The sequence below is a fragment of the Helianthus annuus genome, chromosome 16, assembly GCF_002127325.2.
Source record: "Helianthus annuus cultivar XRQ/B chromosome 16, HanXRQr2.0-SUNRISE, whole genome shotgun sequence".
Lineage (NCBI taxonomy): Eukaryota > Viridiplantae > Streptophyta > Magnoliopsida > Asterales > Asteraceae > Helianthus > Helianthus annuus.
The window spans coordinates 9093903-9120766 of record NC_035448.2 but is presented as its reverse complement, the minus strand read 5'-3'; the positions used below and the strand labels follow the sequence as shown (position 1 = coordinate 9120766).

Here is a 26864-nt window from a genome sequence, read left to right as displayed (position 1 = left end):
TTAAAAAACTTTCACTCAAACTTTTTTTTATTCTAGCAATTTCAACTGAACTATTACCAGTAATCACTATGTCATCAACATAGACTAACAATACAACAAGAACATCATCTTTACTCAAGATAAATAAAGAATGATCACACAAACTTTGTTTAAAACCCATATTAAGAAGCACTGAAGTAAGTTTCTCATTCCACTTTCTAGGAGCTTGTTTAAGTCCATATAGAGACTTAACAAGCTTACACACTTTGTTCTTATCATTATTAAAATATCCCAAAGGCAAAGTCATATACACATCTTCAGACAGAGACCCATATAAAAAAGCATTGTTTATATCAAGCTGATATAAAGGCCATTCATTATTCACAGCAAGTTTTAAAATAATCCTAATAGTTACCATTTTGACAACAGGAGAGAATGTTTCTCCAAAATCAACACCCTCTTTTTGGTTAAAACCTTTTGCTACTAATCTAGCCTTATATCTCTCAACTTCACCATTGGCTTTATATTTTATTTTATAAACCCATTTACAGCTTATGGGTTTTCTACCTTTAGGTAGATCAACAACAACCCAAGTATTATTTCTGTTTAAAGCTTCCATTTCACAGTTCATTGCCTCTATCCACCTAGGATCTTTAATAGCCTCATTATAAGAACTAGGTTCAACAGATTTATTAAGTGAAGAAACTAAAAACATATTATCAACAGAAAGATTTGAATAATTCACAACTTTCTCTACACCTACTACTACCTAACTGCCCACTTTCAGAATGAACATCCTCAACATTTTGAGCAGTAGCAGATGTAGAAGGTGACACTGGCTGCTGATCATCACTGCAGTGATCTTGAGCACCAGTTGTACCCTCTTCATCATTGGGAACATTAGGAACTTCAGGTATACTTGTTTCAGTAAAGTCAAAAAAATTTATATGGTTTAAATCAGTTTTATCTATTAACTCTTGACTTTTAACCAGGTAAGACTTGAAAGGGTACACATTCTCATAAAACTTTACATCTCTAGAAAAATACACTTTTCTATTATCTAAACTCAGTAGCTTGTAACCCTTTTTAAAATTAGAATAACCAACAAAAACACACTTATCAGCATGATAAGTAAACTTATCAGTTTCAGACAAGACAGTACTAAAACAAAGACACCCAAAGTTCCTTAAGTGATCAAATGAGGGCCTAAAACTATACACAATTTCATAAGGACTCTTACCACCTAACACAGAAGAGGGTAACCTGTTAATTAAGTAAACAGCAGTTAATATACAATCAGACCAGTACTTTAAAGGTAAACTGCTTTGAAACAATAAAGCTCTAGAGCTTTGAAACAATAAAGCTCTAGTACTTGATCAGATGGATGACCCAATCTACTATGCCATAAACCAGACTTAACAAAACTATTAAAACAAACATTTACTGAATTACCATATTTTCCCACAAAATACAGACCACTATCTTGATTACCAGTCATCAGGATTCTCCTTGATTTGGAATCCTGTAACACACAACTATCCTCTTTAAACACAACATTAATATTATTATCTTTAGCTAGCCTATGAACAGATAATAAGTTGACATGATACCCTGGGACATAGAAAACATCTTTTAAAATAACATCATCCATTAATTTGACATTTCCAATTTTTAAAACTTTAACATTGGTTCCATTAGGATGTCCTACTTTAAGATCAAAATCAGAAACATCAACTATGTTAAACATATCTTTATCACTATTTACCATATGTTGACTAGCCCCAGAGTCAACTATCCAACTAATTATACCTTCAAAAAACACAGAACTAGAACAACTAACACTACTAGTAACAAAACAGACTCACCTCCTACATTTGTTGATTCCACTCCAGTACTTGACACATTTGCAGACTTATCACCAACTAGGCTTAACAACTTAGCTATTTGTTCTGGTGTAAAAGGCAAACCAAATGTGGACATACTAGAAGAAGACCCAACAGCAGCATTAGATTTACCAGTAACACTTGTTTTACCAGAAGAGTTATTAGTTCTTTTTCTAAAATTAGGAGGATAGCCAATTAGTTCAAAACATCTATCAATCGTGTGACCCAACATATTACAATGTGTACATTTTAAAGCAGAATTAGGTCCTCTTTGATTAGATGTTTTCTTCCTAGATTCAAAAGACTGGTTTGACTTAGAAGCAAAAGAAACACTTTGACCTTTTGACCCACTACCACTTGACATTCTATGTGACTCCTCTCTAGACACAACCAAAAGAAACACTTTGACCTTTTGACCCACTACCACTTGACATTCTATGTGACTCCTCTCTAGACACAACAGAAAATGCAACCTTGACAGATGGAAAAGCTTCTCTGGTCAACAGATTTGTTCTTACTGGTTGATAAACATCATCCAACCCCATAAGAAATTGCATTAGTTTAATTAGCATTGAAAAATCATTATAATCTTTAGCTGCTTTACAAGAACATGTAGGCAGTTGAAGCATAGCATCAAACTGCTTCCACATTGTTGTTAATCTATTATAATATTCTGCCACTGTTGAACCATTTTGAGAAATAGAATTTATTTTTTTGAACAAATCATAAACCACAGAACCATCTATCTTGTCATAGGTCTCTTTTAAATCCTCCCAAACCTCTGAAGCTAAACTAGAAAAAACTTGACCAAGAAACAACTCCTCAGAAACAGAATTCAGAAGCCATGTTAACACCACAGAATTACATCTATCCCACTGACTAGCAAGCACAGAATCCTCAGTGGATTTTTCACATTTTCCATTTACAAAACCAAACTTATTCTTTGCTTCTAAAGCAAGTTTCATAGAAGTAGACCACACAGAGTAATTCTCAGTACCCTTCAACTTAACACTAACAATAGTAAGAGCACTAGAGTCACTGGGATGGAGATAGAGAGGATCTCCAATATCTAGTTTACTTATTAAGGTCTGAGATGTACTAGAACTTGGACCAGTATCACCCATGATAACAAGATCAAACAGTCACAACACAGAATCAAACAAAAACAAGAACACAAACAGGAAAAATAACCAACCAGATATAGAAACACAAAGAATAACAAACAATCAGATAAAGATGCCGGTCCTCACTACCCCGACTTCAACTAACCAACAAATCAAAGACAAGAGAAAGAATATTCTCACAGTGGGTGCAACAACCAAGTAATATAACACCGTAACCTTCTTGGGTTACAGCTAGCTTCCAACAACACAAACAACTGGTTAGTTTGCTCTGAAGCTTTCTAGGGTTTCAGAGACCAACGCAGCCTTCACAACGCCAAGATCTATACCGTCACAGTTCCCAAGATCGCAGATAACAACAGATCTACAACAATACCAAACAAGTCAGTAAAAAAGCCACAACACAATCAGCGGAAGACCTAGATCTGAAGTTCAGAGCCTGAGATGCTCTGATACCATGTAAAATTGGTACAAATCTATAACAACAAGATAAAAAACACAAGATGTAATGACAAAACGGTGACCAAAAACTTTATTACTTAACCAACCCAAGAAAAGTACCCAACCAAACCCTAGATCTCACAAAATATGAGATCTTAACAAATACAAACAAATATTCAACAGATTACAAAGATCTGTTGAATCTAACAAGATACAAACAAAATATACAAAAAAGAATGAAATAGAGATCAACACGATCTCTAATACAACCAAGATCTCTACACAGAGATCAGAGAAGAAGATCTTCAATACTGGATCATCAGATCTTCATAACCAGATGAACAAGTACAACGATGAACAAGAGAGAGAAACCAGAGAAACCCTAGGAAATATCTGGAACAACTGGACGCAACAACCTCTCTCATCTCTTATATATCAGCTCACCAAATAGTTCCAGAAACAACCTTTAACTTTGACAAACTTTACCAAACAAACCCTGGCCCATAACGGATATAACAAACTGAACTGAATAAGCCCAACTTCCATAATAAGCCCAACAACCTTAAGTTCATCTGTAACAACATATAACCCAACATAATAGAACACATAACAATATCACAATAATATGTTTAATCATGAATTAGAGAAATATCACAACATATTTTAACAAAACTCTATTGCTTAATTAGAGTGAAAAAAAGGGGGAAACCAATGAAATTCAACCATGGAGTGTTTTATTTCCGGACGGATCATTATTCGTTGCAAACACCTATTTCTCATGTGCAAACACAATCCCAAGCCAAATCAATTATTAAAGTCCCCTTACTAATTAGTAAGCACTATAATATAAAAATGCTGACAGCTATATATTATATTAATTGAAAATAAAATACATTTTATTTTAAATTTTAATTTAATTATCAGTCCCATATCACACGTCAACTAAGCCACACATTAGCGTAACCGATGTCACATCATCAACTTAGTTGTTTTAGAATGTTAGATCAAATCATAAATTATAAGTTTGATACATAGAAAGATAAGGGTGAGCGGGGCACTCCTCTCTTAGGGAGTCCCCTGTATTACACATACCCAATCAGGTTATGTTACGTCAACTCCCCTCTTAAACTCCACTCACACCCTCAATTTGATGGCATCACTCTACTCACACAATTATTTTTTTATAAAAAAAAGAAGAAAAAAATATGATTGGTGGAAAAAGAGTGGACCCACATTAACAACCAATCACCCCCTCTCTCTCTCCTCTCTCACGCGGTGAACCCTCCCCGATCTTGGCCACCGAATTCACTCACCGCAGGGATGGCGGCGGTGTTGCCGCTCGGGGACTTGGATCACCGCCCCACTCCCCGCATGGTGCCCCGTTCACCCTAAGTTTGATAACTAACAAAAAGATTAAAATAGATTTTTTGTCGTGTCTTTTATATAATTATCTACATGTTGCAAACATCCTATTTTTTTGTTATATTTCCTTATAACTAAATCATTTTCTAAATCAATTGCTAATTGTGATAGCCTATTGAATTCAAAAGCTATTTTTTATACTTTTAGCTAAATTTCATTAGCTAACCACTAATTACAATTCTAAATTTCAAACAATCTCCTAAGTCTTATTACAAAAGGTTCAAGTTTTTTGTGTATTTTTAGAATCTATTAACTTGAATTTTGCCTAAATACCATGTTATTAACATTCTATTAGATAGTACCTTCCTGTAACTTTTTTTGGACGGCAAGATCACTCGGTTAGGGTTTTGACCTTTGATCACCCAGATCACGAGTAGGAATCTCGCGGTTGTCATATTATTGTCAGTTTGAACCGGTGCCACAGTTCGTCCCCTGCAAGATTTGACCCTGAGACCTCTCGGGCAGGAACCCCACATTAGGGGTGTTCATCGAATCGAATATCGAATTTTAGAATTATTCGAATCGAATTGTTCGAATAATTTTTATTTTTCCTTGAATTCGTATTCGATTCGAATTCGATTAAAACCTATCGAATTCGTATTCGAATAAAAAACCCAACTCGTATTCGATTAAAATTTCGAATTCGAATAAATTCGATTTAATTCAGATTCTTTAAAACATGTAAAAAACTATCAAAATGAAACATAAATTTTAAAGCAGCCATAAAGCACGATATCCCATTAAAAAGTTTCAAATAAAGTACCACAAGTCTAAAATTCAAAACGAGAAGTCGGGAATAATCACTCCACATTACAAGTTAATATTTTTATGGTTAGAAATCTATCGATAGATACTTAGGTTTTACTTATGAGTCATGTAGTGAGTTTGGTAATTGGTAATTTTAATACATGGAAAAATTTTTGAAAATAATTTATAGTATAGCTTAATAAAAGTTATATATGTATTATATATAAAAATAATAAATAAAAATGTATAATTTTTATTCGAATTTCGAATCGAATCGAATTTGAAATTATAAAAAAATGTATAATTTTTATTCGAATTTCGAATCGAATCGAATTTGAAATTATAAATTTGTATTCGATTCGTATTTGATTTACTTGACTCGAATTGAATCGAATTCGAATTCTTATAATCGAAACGAATTCTTGATAATCGAATCGAATTTAAACGAATTTCGAATTCGAAACGAATTCTGAACACCCCTACCCCACATAAGTGGGTAAACCTTCCCACCTCCCCCAAACCAATTGGTATGCGGATTGTGTACGTATCCGAAATTTTGGATACGGATTCGGATAGTGAATCGGATAGTGAATCGGATATCCGAAAATCCAACTTTTTATTTAATTTTTATTTTTTATTATTTTTTTCATATTCGGAAACGGATATTTTGGATAGTTTCGGATATCCAAATATAAGTTTTCAGATATTTTCGGATATTTTTTGATATTTTTTCGGATATTTCGGATACTTCGGATATTTTCTGATATCCGTAAAAAATGAAAATTAAATATTTGGATATTTCGGATATCCGAAATATCCGAAAATTTTGAAAATCACTATCCGAATCCGAAAAATTCGGATATCCGAATTTCGGACATCCGATTTTTCGGATATTCCGGATATCGGATATTTCGGATCGGATTTTCGGATACGGATAGTTTTGAACACCCCTAAATTTCCCTAAATTTATATGATCATATAATGATACATCAGAAACAAAAGAAAAATAATATATATGATTTAAGTTATGTATAAGATGAATGAAATGATGGTTTCATTTATAAAGAAAAAACGAAATGTAAATAACAAATAAGTTACAACTAGGTTATAACCCCGTGTGTTACACGGGTTGAGTAAATAAATTTATATACTAAATAATAAAACATTATATCTTTAAAAACTTCCTTTATCGCACGGGTTAAATAAATATAATTTTATATATTAACTAATAAAAAGTTATATATATAAATACGGGTTAAATTAATGTAATTTTATATACCAAATAAAAAAAATATTTAAAACCACATGTATTACACGGGTTGAATAAATGTAATATTGTTTACCAAATAATAAAATAATACATCTTTAAAAAACCTCATTTATTACACGAGTTAAATAAATGTAATTTTATACACCAAATAATAAAAAAGTTGGTAATGGTAATTTTGTATTGTGAAAATAAAAATATTTAGTATATTAATACAAAGTTTGGTTTTCATGATAAATAATTTGTTTTATTTAAAATGTTTTAAATTAACAATTTACAATTTCGGATAATATTTTATTAGAAAAATAGAAGAATGGTATTCGAAATTTAAAGTAAGATAAAATTTAATATTAGCTTATTATTCATTTATTTATTTAATTAATATAAAATAAGTTTGAAAGTGAGGCGAGAAAATCATAAAATAAATACCTACAATGAACGACATATGTCACACATTAATGTTTTATTTTAGAGTATAGTATAGATAAAAAAAATTAGATTGATATAAATAGATTATTTTGTTATTTTGTTAACGAAGTCTCAATAAATTTAACCCATTATTTAAAACTTCGTAAATGTATAAATGATAAATAATATTAGTTTGAGTAAATTACGATTTTGGCCCCTGTGGTTATATCACTTTTACCCTTTTAACCCAAAAAAGAATTTTTTAACATCTGAGCCCCCAACGTATTTTTTCTAACCCTTTTGGCCCGTAACACTAACCCCATCCATTAAATGTTATGGGCCAAAAGGGTTAGAAAAAAGACGTTAGGGGCCAAAAAATTTAGAAAAAAGACGTTGGGGGCTCGGATGTTAAAAATTCTTTTTGGGCTAAAAGAGTAAAAGTGATATAACCATAGGGGCCAAAATCGTAATTTACTCTATTAGTTAAATAAATAATATTATAAATAAGAAGGAGATTAAACTAAATAATAATTATCCATAAGAAATTAAACTAAAAATATTTAGTAGGAGGATTATCTATAATTAATTAGAAAAATTAAACTAAAATAATACTTATCTATAAAACATGGTCTAATATGATGACAAGTGTCCCTAAAATGGTTTCTTTTATTATAGATTATAGATAAGGTAAAATATAGTGAAGGTAGGTTACAACACTATATATTTAATAAAAAGGTTATTCACTCTCTCTTAACTAGTTACTTTTGAAACTTCTTTAATGAATTTTAAACAAAGTGGGATATTGGTGTCTATGTTCAAATATCATGGATAGTGATGCTCAGATTAATATAATTGTGTAAGGGCATACGGAGTGGGTGCGGCAAAGGGGCGGCAATCAAGTTTGCCGCGCGGCAAACACCGCCGCCAACAAAGTTTGGTCGCGGCAAAATGTTATGAACGGTAACCCTTTACCGATTCAAGAAGCATGAGAGAGAGGGTAGTGAGAGAGAGAGAGGGGGTATTGTGGGTGGGGTCCATTCCTATCTCAACCAATCACACCTTTTTCCTTTTTTTTTAAAATAGTTTACCACTTCACCAAGTGTTTAAACCATTGCCAACATTTTTCACCAAAGTTTAAACACTTTTGCCTAATTGACATGGCGCGCTCTGATTGGTCGGTTTTTTGTTTTACCACTTTAAAGTGTTTAACCACTCCTTATACCCTAAGGTCTAAAGTGAAGAATTATTTATTAATTACCTTAAATATATGCTTACACTTTAAACTTAAACTTCAAACATTAAAATAATATATTAATTTGAGATAATAAGGCCTTTCCCTTTCTCTAGTGTAGCTAAGCCACTAGTGAGGATATAATGACCATCACCCATACTAATATGTCATCAAGTTTATTATTTTTTCTTGTGCTTTATCATGACTAATTATCAAGTAAACATCAAGAGATTGTAATAATACGAGTTGAGCAAGCTTGACATATAACAAGCTAAAGGTTAATCCCGTATCCAACTTGAGATCATCATCATCGTCATCATACTCAGTAAATCCCACCAATAGCAAAGCAAAGGTAGGGTCTGAGGAGGGTAAGATGTAGACAGTCTTACCTCTAATTCATAGGAATACAGAAACTGCTTCCAGTGAGACCCCATATCCAGCTCAAGATAAATCATGCTTAATGAGTTAGCTTTTGTTATTTAAACAAAAAATGATGATGATTTTGATAAAGTAAAACAGTAAAATCTTCTTTAAATTATTGAAATTCAATGTTTTATGTTTTAGAAGTTAATATGTACATTGTTTCAATACATAAATCACTAATATTTGTGAAAGCTAGAAAAACCAATCTAACTCATCTTTACTTTGGCTTTTGGATCTTGAGTTAATATGTTTTCAATAACATATATGTGCCTATTTCAGCTGACGACTAGCAACCGATATTTTGCGATTTGTGATGCATCGTTAAAAACATTTGTGATCCAGATATTGTGTATCGTCAACGAGAGAACCCCAAGGGACTGACCATATTATTAAAGAACATGTCAAAATCAAAGAAAAATAGTAGAGAAATTGGTTAACCAGTGTATTATGTATTTGTGCTGGACATATGTTTAGACATGTAGAATTGTTATTATTATTTTTTATAAAATAAAAAAAGGTTTTATTAATAGCCAGCCAAAATGATACCACATGAAACACTCAACCTACATAATCCCCCAACTTTAGCAACAATGGAACCCCACCCCCATACAATGGACCCCAAACCCAACCAAACCAAACCACCACAAATGAACTGCATAACTTAACATTAGATCTCAAATATCACCATCTCTTCACCAGCACCAGGGGCGGTTCCAGCGGTCAGGCCCGTCTAAGGGTGTAAGGGGTGCTCACCTAATAGGTGAGTCCCCCCTCTTACACGTAACCAACCAGAATAAGCCACGTCAACTCCCCTCTAACACTCCCCTAATACCCCTTTTTGATGGCGGCACTCCCCTATTAGGGGAGTTGGTTTCGAAAGTTGTGCCATCTCCGATAGATGGTTTCGACAGTTGTGCCATCTTCGAAAGATGGTTTCGAAAGATGGTCTCCCTCGAAAGTTGTGCCATCTTCAGCGGTGAACCCACACCCAAAACCCACCCCGATTCGGGACCCCGCGGGGATGGCGGCGGTGTTCCCGATCGGGGAAAGGCCTCACCGATGGCACTCCCCGAGAACGCCCCGTTCACCCTAACTTCATGCCCCCTTAATATTTTTCAAAGCAACTAAGTATAGGTCCATTGAGGCTGATCATCAAGTGTCATAGATAGGGCACACAAAAGGAAAAAAAACAAATTAACTTGCACGACAATGGTGCTGGAAGGGGCCCGCAAAGGGCATAACTGTCTACCTGAAACCACAATATCGTTGTCTACCCCTTCCACTGCACAACCAGGCGCAAGTTCAGGCCAAATTTTGTCCGAAACCCCTAAATAAGCACTGGAATCAACCTAAAAGGCTAAAACAGTCTAAACAAGCCTATAGCATGTCTAAAACCTCTAAAAATGGTTCTTTTTGGATTTTAAGCGCCTGTTACCTCTAAAAATGGTTCTTTTTGGATTTTAAGCGCCTGTTACGCCTACGCGCCTTGACAACATAGCACACAATCATGCGACGTATGTGTATCTCATTATGCATGACATACAACAGTCTAATCGAAAAGTCAAAACTTGAACTGGGACTACTAGGGGGGGTGTTTGGTGTTACGTTTTCAAATAGATTATGCGTTTTCAAAATAGATTTTGCGTTTTCAAAACTGCGTTTTGAAAAAGCATGTAGGTACATGATTCTCCAAAACGGCGCTTTTTTGGAGGCAGATAATCACTTTTTCATCCAAACACTTTTTTAGATTATTTACGTTTTACAAACGCAATAATCAAATTATCACTCCAAAACGTAATCCCAAACACCCTCTAGATTGTTCATGACACCTACATCTACATTCGCATATGATGTTTTTATCGCGCCAAGCACAATCTAAAACAATCAGCAACAAATTCAGAAAGTAAACTATATGTTAATATCAGTTTCTTGTAAATACCTCAAAAATCATCAACTCATTCAGACTCTGAACAGGTCTCATCCATAAAACAATACAACTCCAGTCACTAGCATAGGGGTTCATAACTCAAGATGGTGATCAATGATCTTACACATAATGCCATCATCGATAATACAACCACCACCACCATACCCAGTAAAATCTCACCCATAACAAACCAATTGGTAGGTACGGTCCGGGAAAGATGATCCGTAAGCAAACCCTGCCTCTATCCCAGAGTAAAGAAATATTACTTCCAGTGAGACCCCACCTCCAAAATCATATCCGCACATAAAAACATATTAAACACATACCGCTAAAATATAGTACCAATCAAACCATGCGACACATATTAACTTGCATCCAAAAAAGCAAAAAACAACCACCACCATACCCAGTAAAATCTCACTTATAGCAAAGCTATTGGTACGGTACAGGGAAGATAAGCCATAAGCAAACCATACCTCTGTCCCAGAGTACAGAAATATTACTTCCAGTGAGACCCCAGCTTCAAAATCATATCCGCTCATAACAACATATTAAACACATACCACTAAGATATAGTCTGGGTTTTAAAAAGCGCGCCTGAGGCGTGTCTAGGCGCGAGGCGCACTAAGGCGCAGTCTCTAAGGCTTTTTCGCTCAGTGCCTTGTGTAATTACAAGAAGCGCCCAAAAAGCGCAAATTTTAGGGTTTTTAGGGGGCTTTTTAGCCTGAGGCGCGCGCCTCATGTATCTGAGGCGTTTTACTGCTGAAAAATGTTGTACCTTGGGTTTTTTGACTTGTACATGTAAGTAAAATGGTATAAACGCCTTATTTATAGCTATATTTTGGTTAAAGAACGCTAAAAACCTATGAGATATGTATGGGATATATAAAAAAATTATATAAACATCTTGTGCCTCAGGTACGAAAAGCCCACCGCTTTTGCGCTTTGCGCTCCGCGCCTCAATTTAAAACCCCGTCGCTTTTGTGCGCCAATCGCTTTTTAAAACCAAGGATATAGTATTAGTTTGCTGCCAATCAAACCATGAAAAACATATTAACTTGCATTAAAAAAAAACATTTCATCAGAAAAACCTAAAACCATGCACCATAATCAAGCTTCCAATATGCAAAAACCCACATGTCATCAAAATCCCAATAACATAAATAACCTATTTCTTCTTGCCTTTACCAGCAGCATTCTTCCTCTTGGGTGGAATTACAATTTCACCCTTGAGAGTGGGAATCTGCATAAACTGATCCAACCCACCAACCCCACCAAACTTCTTACGAAACTTCTCAACCTGATCAGCATCAATCAGGTTTGCAGACCGGCTTCCTAAATAAAACGGGTGGTTGCCGGACCAGACATCAACAACATACTCTTTCTTGGTTCCGCCGGTGGTCAGAACATGTTCGCCGCTGCAGTAAACCTTGGCGTCCTCGAAGAATTCTGGGTGGATGTCTTTCTTCCTGCAGGTCCATTTTGGGGGTGTGAATGTGGGTTCCTGGTAAGAAGAGAAAAGTAAAAGGGTTAGTTTGGAAAGATTGGGATTTAAAGGGGGTGGGAGTGTAATTGTGGAAAGATGAGACCTTTTTGATTGATGGTTGTGCAGGAGGGTTTCTGTAGAGGAAGGTGTTGGTTAGAGTTAGCGACATTTTTGTACGATGAAGAAAGAAGATGATGTTGAGATGATGGGATTTGGGGTTAGAAAGATGAACGGATGTAGCAAAAAGACGCTTTTGACCTCGATGGGTTTTGTTAAAGTAGGCTAAGGGGTTGTTTGGTAAATTCGAAATGGGTAAGTGCTGGACCAGTTAGAGGTTGGAGTGCTGAATCAGTAAGAGGTTTAAACTATTAAGAGTCAATACAATGCTTAATTGTTCAGAGGCAAATGTCTGACCAATTCAGATAAGAGGTATTAACAATTCAGATTTAGTATAATACTTAACCAATCATTGACATTCAGGCATTTGCTCGCGAAACAAACAGTCTGAACCATTAAGTGTTGAACCAGTAAAAGATCTGAACAATTAAGAGCTAAACAAACAGCCTCTAAGTATTTTAGTGGTTCTTTGGAATTTTGGAAGGAGAGAAACGATAGAGTATTTAATAACATCGAAAACGAAAAGGGGATTGACAAAATTGTGGAGTAGATCAAGGTGTTTCCGTTGTATTGTGTTGTGTTGGGTTAGATTAGATTTAGATCGAAATCCAACTCTTTCAAGTGGAAATTTTAATATCAATATGCAACGGTTTTGGTGTTCTATTCTAGCTACTAGCTAGAATATTCCACCTTGTGCTTTTTCAATATATGCATTCTTCGTCGTAAAAAAAAAGTAGGTAAGTTAACCGATCAATCTATCAAAAATACCATCAAAGGCCGTAACAAGGGACTCATGGAGCTCCGCCCGAACGAGGGATGATCTTATAAGGCTTGTATTTATTATCACGTTGAAAGCATATCGTGGAAGACCCCCTCTTGATGTAAGACTAACTGTGCTTTACTCAGGTCTAAACGATGAAGAATCATATAAAGACCATTTATCAGCCATGTAAACCGAAAGTATCTGTCTTCTGGTAATGGTGCGAGTATATGATCAAGTGAATAAACAAGCCATGTAAATATCAGCCATGTAAACCGAAAGGCTATGCATTTATCATATGTTCGCAGCTTCAACAAACAATCATCGTTCAAAACGAAAACGAAAACTAAAATGTATGTACACTTGCACTCTTACAGTCATACAAGCTACAAACAATATCTACCAAATTTGGTAAATGACTAAAAAAATACCATAACTTCAAGAAGATTTCTATACGGTGAAATAATTCAAGATCGGTTAGGTAACAAACATTAGGCTATCTTTCTTCTGAATTAAATCGGTTCCAAGCTGCCTGTTGACAACAATTAATAATACAATGAGTAAACTTCCGTTTTGCTCCCTGTGGTTTGGTCACTTTAACGTTTTTGCCCCAAACCTTTAAAAATAGCCATTTTCCTCCAGTAGTTTGTTATGGCTTTTCCATTTTGCTCCCTGCGGGGAGCAAAATGGAAAAACATACAATTTGGATGGGGTTAGAGGCGGGGAGCAAAATGGAAAAACCATAGCAAACTATTGGAGGAAAATGGCTATTTTTAAAGGTTTGGGGCAAAACCGTTAAAGTGACCAAACCACAGGGAGCAAAACGGAAGTTTACTATAATACAATAAATATCAGATATTAAATATATACAAGTATCACAATCGGTACAAAAAGGAGGCATGATTGTCGTTGGAATACCTTTAAAAGATCGAAAACCTTTTCACATATATACTTCTGTTGAATGCTTGCACGCCTTTGTTGCAGCTTATCAGGATGCACGCATAGAGTCGCCTTTCTGTAAGCCTTCTTAACCGCAGCGGTGGTTATGATCTCCGTCAGTGACACAGGTTGCCAACCACTGTCCGCTCCAAGAATCTGCCACAAAAGGAAACAATCGATGAGCTAAAGTTTCTGTTAACGGGTGTCCCTAAAAGAAGGTTGTACATACATATTGCAGGGTTGAAAGCAATGCACGCAAGTTCCCTTCTTTCCCGGTTGACCACCTTTTGATATCAGCATCAAGATGTTCTGCTAACCGCTGCAATTAAAATGAAATACCGATACGTAAGGAACAAAAAGACTGCACCAGATAAGCGGGAAAACGGAGATTTTGATTACATTTCTCTCAGCTTGTTCTCTAAGAGCAAGCAGATCGCGCTTCTCTTTCTCCGCAAGAGCCTTGGCCTGGAAGTAAAACTTTAACATATTAACGACTAATATAAGACTACAAGTAGTGAATTTACGACAAGTAGCAAGAAGCATACCGCACGTTCCATAATCCTGTTATGTTTTTCTAACTTTGCTTTACTTCTCAAAGCCGACTCGGTATTCGTTTGACTTGTAGAATAAGTTTGCTTAGTCTCGTTAACTTGTGTTCTCGGCTGAGACGTTTTCATAACTTTTTCTAACGCGCGTTGTCTAGCCTCCGCAGTAGCTCGCTCTACTAAAGCGCGTTCGGCTTTAAGTTTGGATTGCGCGGAGGTTTTATCAATAGACGCTTTAGTGACCTTTTCTTGAGTGTCAGCAATTACTCTTTGTCTAACTTCCGCAAACGCGCGTTCCCGAGCCTCACGGATCGCTCTTTCCACAGCTAACTTTATTCTCTCCCGCTCCCTTTCTTCTTTGTCGTGTGCCGCTTTGCTTGGCTCGGATTGTCTACATGCATCCTTAGGTTCTTGTGGTGTTCCTGTATCCGTTTCTATTCTAATTTCAGGTGTTCGTTCATGAGATTGTTGGACGTTGTTGTTTTCTTCTTCTTTCTCGAAAGTCTCCTCTCTTTCTTTGTATTCTTTAACTTCTATCTCCATACCATGTATCGTGTCCGAAGAGGATGTAAATCGTACATCGTCTTGTCCAAAATCCACATCAGCAACGCCGCAGTTTTCCAGATTATCGGACTTTGCTTCGCATTCATCCTTGTTGTCTTCTGTTTCATCTGAAGAAATGTTTTCAAATTTTTCTTTTTCTACTGTTTTTTCGTATTCGACCTGGAACCGGTGACTTGAGCTGACATCATCATTATCATGACCTGATTCCACATTGTCGTAATTTTGGTCAACTTTGCGGGCCTCTTCTGTATCAACTACAATATTGCTTGCATCGATCACATTATCATTCTCTTCTGCATCATCATAATCACTTGATGAATTCTCGTAAGTTTCTTCTGCCTCGTGATTTTCATAATCCGCTTTTTGAGACGGATCATTCGTTTCTCTGCTATAAGCATACGTTTGTGCTTTTTTAATCGTTTCCGCCTCACAAACATCGTAAAACTTCTCTTCTTCGCTATGGCTTTCCGCTTCATCTTGCGTTTCCGCACTTGCTACTTTTTCTTCATGTTCTTGTTCAAGATACTCGTGCGTATTATTTTCTAATAATCCAAATGATTCTTCACTGAATTTCTTCTCATAACCGTTTCGATCGGACGTTTGGGATATTTCCTTCTTGGCTTCCACCTTTTGACACACGGTTAAGTTGTTGGATAACGAATCTCCTTGTTTCGTTTCACAACTTTCAAACGATTCTTCACTGAATTTCTTCTCGTAACCGTTTCGATCAGACGTTTGGGATATTTCCTTCTTGGCTTCCACCTTTTGACACACGGTTAAGTTGTTGGATAACGAATCTCCTTGTTTCGTTTCACAACTTTCAAACGATTCTTCACTGAATTTCTTCTCGTAACCGTTTTGATCAGACGTTTGGGATACTTCCGTCTTGGTTTCCACCTTTTGACACACGGTTAAGTTGTCGGATACGGTATCTCCGTGTTTCTTTTCACAACTTTCAAGTACAAGAAAACCATCGGGTCTCTCATCATCCTTCCGCGGATACGCATTATTCTCAACCGATTCAGTTTCTGTTTCACCAACAACTTGTTTCAAACTGCAAACCGTCTTATTATTGTTAAACACAAAAGGAGACCTTTCCGATATTTTCTCATGTAGTTCATTTATACCCTTTTTCGCACCGAAAAGCTTCTCACCGTCATCAAAGTCTGAAAATACGACCGTGCTTCCATTTTTATGATCCTTTTCTTTATGTTCTACATCTGCATTTACGTTTGCAACTCTTACTTTAGCTTTCAAGCTTTCTTTGAAACTTTTGCTTGAAAACCCTCTAAGTCCGTCTTTCTTTTTTCCGACTGATTCTTTAGCGATTCGTATACTTTCTTGAGCCTTTTCTATAGCTTTTCTCAAAGCAGCCGCTGCAGGATTGACATGAAGTTCTTCGTCAAAGCAAGTACGAGGAAATTCTTCGTTTGTAGCCGTTGATCTCTTTCGATAATCTTTATGATCATCCAAGTTAGTCGCACGTGATGATGATGATGATACTTTAGAAGGATACGATTCAGTTTCTTTCTTTGGTAGAGAAGCAGCAGGTGTTGATGACGGAACGTCAACCGTTGCAAGTGGATTTTGCTTCTTTGTTTCCTTCTTTGATTCAGGTGGTGAAGATACTTTAGAAGGATACGATTCGGTTTCCTTCTTTGGTTGAGAAGCAGCAGGTGTTGATAAAGGAATGTTATTTGTTGCAGGCGATTTTTGCTTCTCGGTTTCCGTCTTTGGTTGAGAAGCTGCAGGTGGTGATGACGGAACGTTATTTGTTGCAGACGGTTTCTGCTTCTTTGTTTCCTTCTTTGATTCAGGTGATGATGATACTTTAGCGGGATGTGATTCGAAATCGGCCTCGAAACTCTTGATATTTCTAGCATCGGATAAAGATTCCTCTTGATGTATACTAAATTCAACACGCCTTTGTGAAGTTTGTTTCTCAGAAAGATCCCGCTTGCTGGAGTTCGCATTAACGTTATTTATTGTGGTCTGTTTCTCAGGAAGATCCTGCTTGCTAGAGTTGACATTAACGTTATTCGTTGAAGATGATTTCTGCTTCACAGTTTCGTTATTCGGTTGAGAAGCTGATTCGTCAATGAAACACGTAAATCCAGGTACAGCATGTAATTGTGTGACATGTGTCGTTCCATCTAACCCGTTTTTATTCCTTTGGCTGATCTTGTGATATGACATGTTAAACTGCTTCAAAGCATCAGAAGATTGATGAGACGTATCGCCCGGATCTTCAGAGCTCTGGCTTGTTGACGAAGGAGCCCTACGAACAATATTTTAGGAAAAGATTACAGATTGCAGTTCAAATCACAAGAAGAAAGAGAAACCGATAGTTTAAGATCGTTATGCATGCAAAATATTGTCAATCAATACTCGGAAACTTTTTTACCCTAAAACGAGAATTACTAGGCTGTTCAACCCCGGGAATCAAAATTTGCTACTATAAATGCTGATTCGGAGCGCAAAAATTCTTGTTCATATTACTACACTAATGAAGTTACAAATCTAGTAAAAGATAAGATGTGCAACTCGAAACCCTAAAAGATCTAAACAAAATCGAAAACGGCTCACGCAACCCTTTGAAAGCGTACATCTTGAACATCGTCCAAATCAAATAGGCCCGAATTTACATATTCCTACAAGTTATCCCTCATGAGCATACCACTGTTACTATAAAGAAATGCTACAAAGAACAAGCACACATAATGTGATCCCTACAATTTCACGATGGCCGCAGCGTACACCACAATAGCATATTTAAAACCATCATAGTGAACAAACAACTACCTAACTTAGGGGTTGTTTGTTTACCTCTTAATGAGGCTCTAAATGGTTCAGACCTCTTACTGGTTCAGCACTTAATGGTTCAGACTGTTTGTTTCACGAGCAAATGTTTGAATGGTTCAGACATTTGCCTCTGAATGGTTAAGATTTATACAAAGTCTGAATGGTTAAGACTTAAGACCTCTAATCTGAATTGGTCAGACATTTGCCTCTGAACGGTTAAGCATTATACAGGCTCTTAATGGTTCAGACTTCTTACTGGTTCAGCACTTAATGGTTCAGACCTCTTATTGGTTCAGCACTTAACCATTCAGATGTTGCCAAACAACCCCTTACTCATACAAGTTGCATAACAACATTGAATATCTTTACCAATTCAATATATTATCAAGCTCCTTGAGGTTTAAGCCTCGAAAATAGCTAACGAACATATAAATTTACAACTTGTCGGTTTCCGAAACAATGGACCATCAAACTATTGCTTATATGTTTGTTATTAATCTTCAATTTGTCAATAAACCTAAACTCAGCACAAGAAAAGCTAATCATAAAGATCCAAAAAAATAAATTTAATTAGGGCTTATAATGCTAAAAAAAAAAAATCATATAACCTAAACTTCAAAAAATTAACATTTTTTTTAGCTAAATCACTTTCTTTTTCTCAAATAGAATCATCTACATTGCCAGAAATCAGTTCATCTTCACAGATTACAACAATAAATTACACTTCAAATAGAAAAAAATAATAATAAAAAAATAAAAATTACCTAGCTTTATCGCGAGCAACCAATTCTTCATACGAAATAGCGATATCATGCTCACGAAATCCACCAAAAATGTTACAATAATCCGGTTTTAATTTCAATTCATCAGACGATTCATCGAAATTAGAAAGATCAAGCACCGGAATCGAAGAACCAGAGGTAGAAAAAATCTCACGGTACTCATCAACGTTAACCGCCGGAGCTCCGGCGGGACGGTGGCCGGAGAAAACGCCGTCGTAAGCGTGTTTACCGGAAAATCCATTAGCATTTGAGAGTTTTCTCCGGTGAAGAGGACGTGAGAGAGACTCCATTACAGAGAAAGAAAAAAAAATAATAATAATAATAATCAAAGATGAAGCTCCACTGAGAATAATGAGAATTATCTAGGGTTTGTACTTTGTTTGTTGTTGTTAAATAATAATATTAATTAAATTAAAATAATAATAATAATAATAATATTGTTTGGTTTAGTTTAGTTTTTTGAATTTAAAAAATGGGTTGAGTGAGAAAGTGGAGGAAAGCAAAGGTGTTTTGTTTGTTAGGGTGCAGGGGCTGCTGCATAAACAGGACAAAGGGGTGGTGGAAGAGATGGTGAGAGTACTAGTTTGGTGAAAGTTGATGGTAATTGTCTACTTTTATAAATTTGAATTTATAGAGTTTATAAAATTTAATGTGATCTTGCTTTTTTGTGGTTAGAATGTGAATTGTGGGATTTAATTTAATTTGAGTTGAGTTGTTTTAATAAAAATCTTTGACTAGCATTTAATTAGAAATAATAATTTTAATAGTAATAAAAAGTAGTTTATGTAAAAAGGTTATTTAATGCTACAAATATTAGTTGATGATTTGAATAAAAAGGTTATTTAATTTAATCTCCATGGTTTTATAGTCTAGTGGCATCTTGGTGGTGGGATACGTCTTTTGGACCAATGGAGATGGATATGATCGGGTGATTTTACTGGTGACACGATGATACTTTAGTAGACTGTCAATGATCCAAATTTGCTTATCAAAAAAAGGGTTATTTAATGCTACAAATATTAGTTGATGATTTGAATAGATATGATAAAGATTAAAGAGTAATTTATCATTTAATAAATTTACTTTAGTCTTGGACAAATTAATTAAAAACTTTTGATAAAGAATAGAAAATAAGTAGGGAGTTACATAAATAGGGTAAAGATATCAAACAAAGTCTCTTAAATCTATGAATGATACAAAGATAAAATGAATTGCAAAGTATAATACAATGTCGAGGAAAAAGTACAAAACGACGCAGGTAAAGAAAAGATACAATACTAAATAAAAAGACACAATGATCTACACAAAATTTTAAAATTTACAAGCTAAAAAACCAAAAGCGAAAAATCTAAATTTTCATATCGTAGAGTTCGACAAGACGGTTCTAATGTTGCTTGAATAAGTTCAAACAGAGTTTGTTTGATACCCTTCTTACGACTTCTTATTTTACACAATTATATATGTGAACCTTATCCTAAAAAAAATAATAAACACTTTTATTTTGACATGCATATCTTACTCTTTTTCTCTCTTTGGCAAAAATGTGTTATGTTGTTCTGGTATTTTTCTTTTAAAATTGGTTGTGTATTTGACGTTCCCCTATTTTATATAGTCATGTTGCTCGGTATTAACAAACATTTATATATTATTCTTTTTACTCAAAGTAAGAGAACTATTATTTATATTTTATAAAAAGAATAGCATATACATCATTTTTTTTCTTTTCAAAAAGGGTGGAAAGATTATAATATTATTGGGTGTTTTAGTATAATGGATTAGTGGGAATAAATTGTTGGTGTACCAGGTCCAAAATCAAATAATGTTATTAATATAGTGACAAATGTGTTTTTGACAATTTTTAATTGAATTTAATAACTAATAAATACCGTCGTACCAAAGGGGCTAACTTTGACTTTTATGTACCAATTTTGCTTTCCAAATTGTTTTTAAACTAATAATTATTTTTGCTAACATTTAAATATTTTGACATGCATGATATTGTACAAAGTTAATTATTTTTAAACGTATTCAATTTGAAGTTTCTATGCCTAAAACATGTTTAATACAAATTGATGTCACCTTTTGTTTATTGTTTTTGTAGAAAACTGAAAATTTCTACTTGAATTTATTTTTACCTATTCTTGAAAATAAACAATGTGTTTTTATATTAAAACAAAATTAATACAGTATTAATTTGTTTAAAAAAGAATTAAATACACTGTTAGTCCCTGTGGTTTACACAAAGTAACAAGCTAAGGTACTAATGTTTTAAAATCACATTTCAGGGTATTAACTTTTGATTTATTAACACAACCAGATATTAACGTCAATGTGATGTTAATAAGTAACTGAGACACCCTCACGTGCCCTAAACTTGAGGGTATAATTGTCATTCACACCCACCTAATTCCTATTAAAAGAAAATAATAATTTTTATACACATAACACTTTGAAAATCCATCAGTCTCTGTTTTATATCATCCCCAATTCCAACATCAAAACCCCCAATTTCACCGTCGAATGAGTTGTAGGATTTGAACACGATGAACCGTTTTAGAGCAGAGAATCAACCGTTTGGTTACAAGGCAAAATATGGTATGTTGTGCACAATAGATTTGAACACATTTAAATATTTTGACATGCATGATATTGTACAAAGTTAATTATTTTTAAACATATTCAATTTGAAGTTTCTATGCCTAAAACATGTTTACTACAAATTGATGTCACCTTTTGTTTATTGTTTTTTTAGAAAACTGAAAATTTCTACTTGAATTTATTTTTACCTATTCTTGAAAATAAACAATGTATTTTTATATTAAAAAAAAATTAATACAGTATTAATTTGTTTAAAAAAACATAAAGTTTGTGTATATGTCATTAAACGTACAATAATTGTATTTTTGGAGTTTAAGTTAGTGGATTATCGTAAGAAATTATACTATTGTCGGATAATGTAAATAGCGCTTACTGATTTTTTAAGTATATGTTATAAAGAGGGAATACATAAATTAAGTGGACAAACAACTCACTATCATCTTTCTTCTATTTCTTATAATATACTTCTAGAGAAACAACCTGAAAAAACCTAATTTTGAAAGTTATAAAAAGGATGAATAATAGTAGGTCTTTCCTAGCTAATGAATAATGGAGTCATCCGCATTATAAAGTTTCATTGGCTTATCATTACTTTTTCTTCTACTTTAGTGGAGATTGGATCTCAATTTCCCTTTTGTAAAACATCTTGCATGGATCCTACTTGGATTTCTTTTTCATTGCTTGTGTTTCTTTATTTATTTTTGGGTGGGTCTATTCGCACACGTATGTTGTCTTTTTGCACATCCAAAGCGCCCCGCTTTGGCCATAGCGAGACGCTTTGGATGTTTTTTTTAAACAGATTGGTTGGGGTTGATTTGGGGTTGATATGGGTTAGTTTGGTAGGGATTTTTGGTTGAATTAGTTTGGTATAGATTTTTGGAGGAAAAAATTTTTATTTTAGTTTTATTACATATAATTCATAGTTGTTTTATAATTACGTCATTACGTCATTATTTTTATAGATTGTGTATAATATAAGTTCTTAATGTTCTTTATTTTGTTAAATTAAACGAACACGTTAAATAAAATGTACAGAAAGCCACAAGAATTAAACGTAAACAATCCAGAACCAACGTGATGTAAATAGAAGATTAACTGCAATATATATATATATATATATATATATATATATATATATATATATATATATATATATATATATATAGGATTAGGTTCAAACGTGAACAAAATCCCAAGAGTGAACTGCGTGAACTGATCTGGGCCCTTGATTTTTATGATCTTGAGATTAAAGTGAGTGGCATGATGGTAATTATTTGGTTAATTTTTTCCATTTAATTAAATACAAAAAGGATATATGTGTAATTTCAATCTTAAATTGATTGCATAAATCTCTCACAAATCAAGTAATCAATTATCCTCTTAAATTGATTGCATAAATCTTTCCCAAATCAAATCAAGGATTAGGAAAGATGTAACTTAATTCAATTATTAAAATAATTATTTGTTTAAATGCAATGTACACATGTGTATTCTGATTTTGCCCTCTTTTTAATGCGATGTACACATGTGTATATCGTCTGTTTTTGTGATATCTCAGAATTTTTTTGTATTGAATGTTGATGTACACCTGTGAATTACTGTACACATATGTACGATGCTGAGTACACATGTGTACTGTTCTATTTATATACAAGTACACATGTGTATACCGTTGAAATATGAAAGTTACGTTTATCTTAAAAATCAAAATTTGAATTCTGGTGATGAAATTTGAAATAAAATTAAAATTGAAATCTGGTGATTTGTTGTTTGTTTTGATAATTATCTTATTAATAAATAAACATAATGTGGATAATGAATTTAAATTAGGAAAGATGTAACTTAATTCAATTATTAAAATAATAATTTAAATCTAATTTTTTTATATAATTACAATCCTACCCTTAACAACTAAAAAGGAAATCAAGGGTCCATATCTGTTCACACAGTTCACTCTTGGGAGGTTGTTCACGCTGGAACCCTACCCTATATATATATATATATATATATATATCAGTTTGTACATACAATACACAACAAAAAGGTACAACTGAGTACATAATACATAACAAAACACTAAACAAACAAAGTAATGTACTAATCCTCGTGCGGTGGGGACGGTGGGAGGGGAAGTGGAGGCAACGCAGCGAGCTCTCGTAGATCAACGAGCGTCTGGACGATCCAGTCAATGCGTGCGCCCTGACGTCTAAGGCGCCGGTCGAAGTCCCGAGCCACCTCACGCGTTGCCGGAGGCAGGTCAGCGTAAACGTGCTGCGGGTACTGTGGCGGCTCAGGAGCTGGCTGAACTGGTGGTACCGGGATCTCCTCGACCCGCTCCTCCTGCGCCGGATCCTCGAATATAGGTTGAGCCTGAGCCTGAGCCTCAGGCTGATCGATGCCCAGAGCCTGTAGCTGAGCCTGCCGAGCGGCCCGCTGAACATCAGGAGGGGCTAACAATCCAGGCCTCACCTCAATAACAACCGGGATGACCTCCGGCAACACCTCAAGTTGCCAAATCAGCCCGTCAGCACCCCTGAACCTCAGACCGACATCAAAGGTACGGGTGATCTGCATAGCGGATACTGACGCGCGGCCCAACCTGGATGACGGGACCGGATCGGACAGCAGCGGATCATGCTCGGGCACGATCCCTAGCGAGCGTGCAGTGGCGGTGATAAATGAGCCGGTGTGCAGCTGCCCGCGGAGCTGCCGGTGGTATGCAGTAGAAAAGTAATCTGCCAGGCTGGCGGCGTAGTAGGCAGTATAGAAAGAAAAGGTCACTAGGGTTAACCTTCTCCTTGCTGGAACCCCGCGGCACGATAGTCGACGCGATAACATGGTGCAGGTATCGGTGCAAGGGGTCTCTAATGGTGGTGGCCTTTTGCCAGGATTTCCCAAAGGGAGCCCTGGAAATGACACTCCAGAAACTGATAAGCGTCTGCCTGTCCATCATCGTAACCGCCTGCGTATATAAATCAGTATCAAGCTCAGGCTCAGTATACAAACCTGTATGGACAGCAAACTCCCGCACACTCATCTCAAACTCCTGACCGGCGAAACGGAATGTAACCTCGTGGACTGGAAAATGAGGGTCCTCCACGTAATCCGCCGGATGCGGCGCGTATGTAAACGTAGAAAGAAACTCGACCGTAAGCTCAGGGTACGAGTCCTCCATCGCTAACTCAAATAGGCGCGACCAAGGAGTATCTAGTCCAACTATATCACGCGCCCGCTCGACCTCTCCCAAGGTAGTCAGCAGCTCCCAGTCTATCCCTACATGCTCCCCAATCTCTATGGTGCGCAACCTAGCGCATCTCCCCCTCGCCCGTGACCCCTGCGGAAACTGCAGGTACGGACATGCCGGCTCTTCCTCGTCCCCCACCTCTCCCTCAGCCTCCATATGCTCAATCTCCTCATCGGATAAATCCATCCCTGCACGTTGATCAAATAATAATATTAATTAAACAAATAATAATATTAAACAAATATTAATAAACAAATAATATTAAACAATTAATAATAATTAAACAAATAATATTAAATAAATAATAATATTAAACAAATATTAATAAACAAATAATATTAAACAATTAATAATAATTAAACAAATAATATTAAACAAATAATATTAAATAAACAAATAATAATATTAAATAAATAATAATATTAAACAAATAATATTAAACAAATATTAATATTAAACAAATATTAATAAAAAAATAATAATATTAAACAAATATTAATAAACAAATAATATTAAACAATTAATAATAATTAAACAAATAATATTAAACAAATAATATTAAATAAAAAAATAATAATATTAAATAAATAATAATATTAAACAAATATTAATAAACAAATAATAATATTAAACAAATATTAATAAACAAATAATATTAAACAATTAATAATAATTAAACAAATAATAATAATTAAACAAATAATATTAAATAAGCAAATAATAATATTAAATAAATAATAATATTAAACAAATATTAATAAACAAATAATAATATTAAACAAATATTAATAAACAAATAATAATTAAACAATTAATAATAATTAAACAAATAATAATAATTAAACAAATAACAAATAAAAAAAATAAACATGAACCAAAGCGCCCCGCTTTGGCCTCGACGCCGCGCTTTGGTTCTTCATTCTGAAGAACAGATCCAGCAACAATCGATCTTACCGAACAAGCATAACAACAATCAACAAGTATAGTTTAAAGAAACGACTAAGGGTTTGAGATCGCACCTTTTAGCGGTTGAAATCACGAAAAATCTCCGAATCCGGCTCGACTGTGTGAGATCGCACCTTAGTGTGTATTTTTGTGTTTGGGTGAAGTGGGGGAGAAGATGCCCCGCTTCAGTGTATAACGAGGGACCGAAGCGCCCCGCTATGGCCATAGCGCGGCGCTTTGGTTCCAAAACGCAGCGTTATGACCATAGCGGGGCGTTTTGGGCATTTTTTAAAATTTTTTAAAATTGTTTTTAATTCACAAACGCGTCGATAAATAGTCTAAATTTTCCGTTTTTTCCATTATACATCATTTTTTAATATATATAGACTATACTGCAAGTTCCGGATCAAATCGGTTAAGTGTGATGTCTTATTCCGTTATCTCGTATCATTTAGGTTTGAAAGCACAAGTACTCCTGTGAGAAGTGTTATGTGTATCAGCCGCCTACCGTACATGAACATGAAGTATTTTTTCATTAATTGTAGTATTATGATGTATATTGTCATTTCGGGTCGTACAAGTGCGTATTGAATATGATTGGGTCGTGTCGGTGACATTCGGTTTTTAACGTGATGTAACGCGTATATTGAACAAACACAAACGTGATTATTATTAAACACATTTAAGATACATCGTGAACATATGGGGTTACACTAAGGTCAGGGGCACGATACGTAAGCATTTCGTACACGTTGATCTGATCCCTGTATAATGTATGCCAGGCTGCTGCGCGCTCTGTTTTGTTCGCTGTCCAGAGTAGGTTTGGGGGAGGCATTGGATAACAACCTCCAAGCTCTACATGTATGAAATGCCCATCGTCGACGAACACAACCACAACCACCAGGTGAGGTTCCTCAGCTTCGTTTGGCCCGCCCAGCAGAGGGAAAATTGTATCGCTCCCACGAATGTCGAAGGTGTGAACAATCACACCGTATCGTGGGCAATAAGAAACCCCGTCTCAGGCATCGACATGTAATTTTCGATACCTGCTCGTCCCACCCCCTTGAAATCGATCCGTGTAACCAGCGCATCATAATGTCCTATGTTTTCCGGATCGAAAACTTGCCTCCAAAGCGATTCGTTCATACGTAACTCCTTTAGAAGTTGTTCCCGGATCATCAAATATGAATTTTGTCTCACTCCTAACCCAACAGCCACCGATCGAAACCCACA

The 26864-nt window shown here is 35.1% G+C and overlaps 2 protein-coding genes across 2 annotated transcripts; both read right to left on the bottom strand.

Moving 5' to 3' along the window:
* Positions 1-11891: 11891 nt before the first annotated feature.
* On the bottom strand, positions 11892-12567 carry LOC110915492 (50S ribosomal protein L31, chloroplastic). Its single transcript, XM_022160201.2, has 2 exons — positions 12439-12567; positions 11892-12353 (listed from the first exon to the last, which is right to left on the bottom strand). Exons 1-2 carry the CDS (start codon positions 12502-12504, stop codon positions 12018-12020), a joined length of 402 nt encoding a protein of 133 aa, XP_022015893.1. The 5' UTR covers positions 12505-12567; the 3' UTR covers positions 11892-12017.
* Positions 12568-13472: 905 nt separating this feature from the next.
* On the bottom strand, positions 13473-19193 carry LOC110915910 (auxilin-like protein 1). The gene is made up of 6 exons (XM_022160658.1): positions 18827-19193; positions 14697-17538; positions 14551-14616; positions 14381-14470; positions 14131-14307; positions 13473-13744 (listed from the first exon to the last, which is right to left on the bottom strand). Exons 1-6 carry the CDS (start codon positions 19132-19134, stop codon positions 13709-13711), a joined length of 3519 nt encoding a protein of 1172 aa, XP_022016350.1. The 5' UTR covers positions 19135-19193; the 3' UTR covers positions 13473-13708.
* Between the last annotated feature and the right edge of the window lie 7671 nt (positions 19194-26864).

Coding starts and splice junctions, on each gene's coding strand:
- LOC110915910 (XM_022160658.1), bottom strand. CDS start 19,134: ATGGAGTCTCTCTCACGTCCTCTTCACCGGAGAAAACTCTCAAATGCT. Junction 14,471..14,550: donor GAGAACAAGCTGAGAGAAAT/GTAATCAAAATC, acceptor TTTTAATTGCAG/CGGTTAGCAGAACATCTTGA. Junction 14,308..14,380: donor TGCTTTCAACCCTGCAATAT/GTATGTACAACC, acceptor CTTTTGTGGCAG/ATTCTTGGAGCGGACAGTGG.
- LOC110915492 (XM_022160201.2), bottom strand. CDS start 12,504: ATGTCGCTAACTCTAACCAACACCTTCCTCTACAGAAACCCTCCTGCA. Junction 12,354..12,438: donor CACAACCATCAATCAAAAAG/GTCTCATCTTTC, acceptor TCTTCTTACCAG/GAACCCACATTCACACCCCC.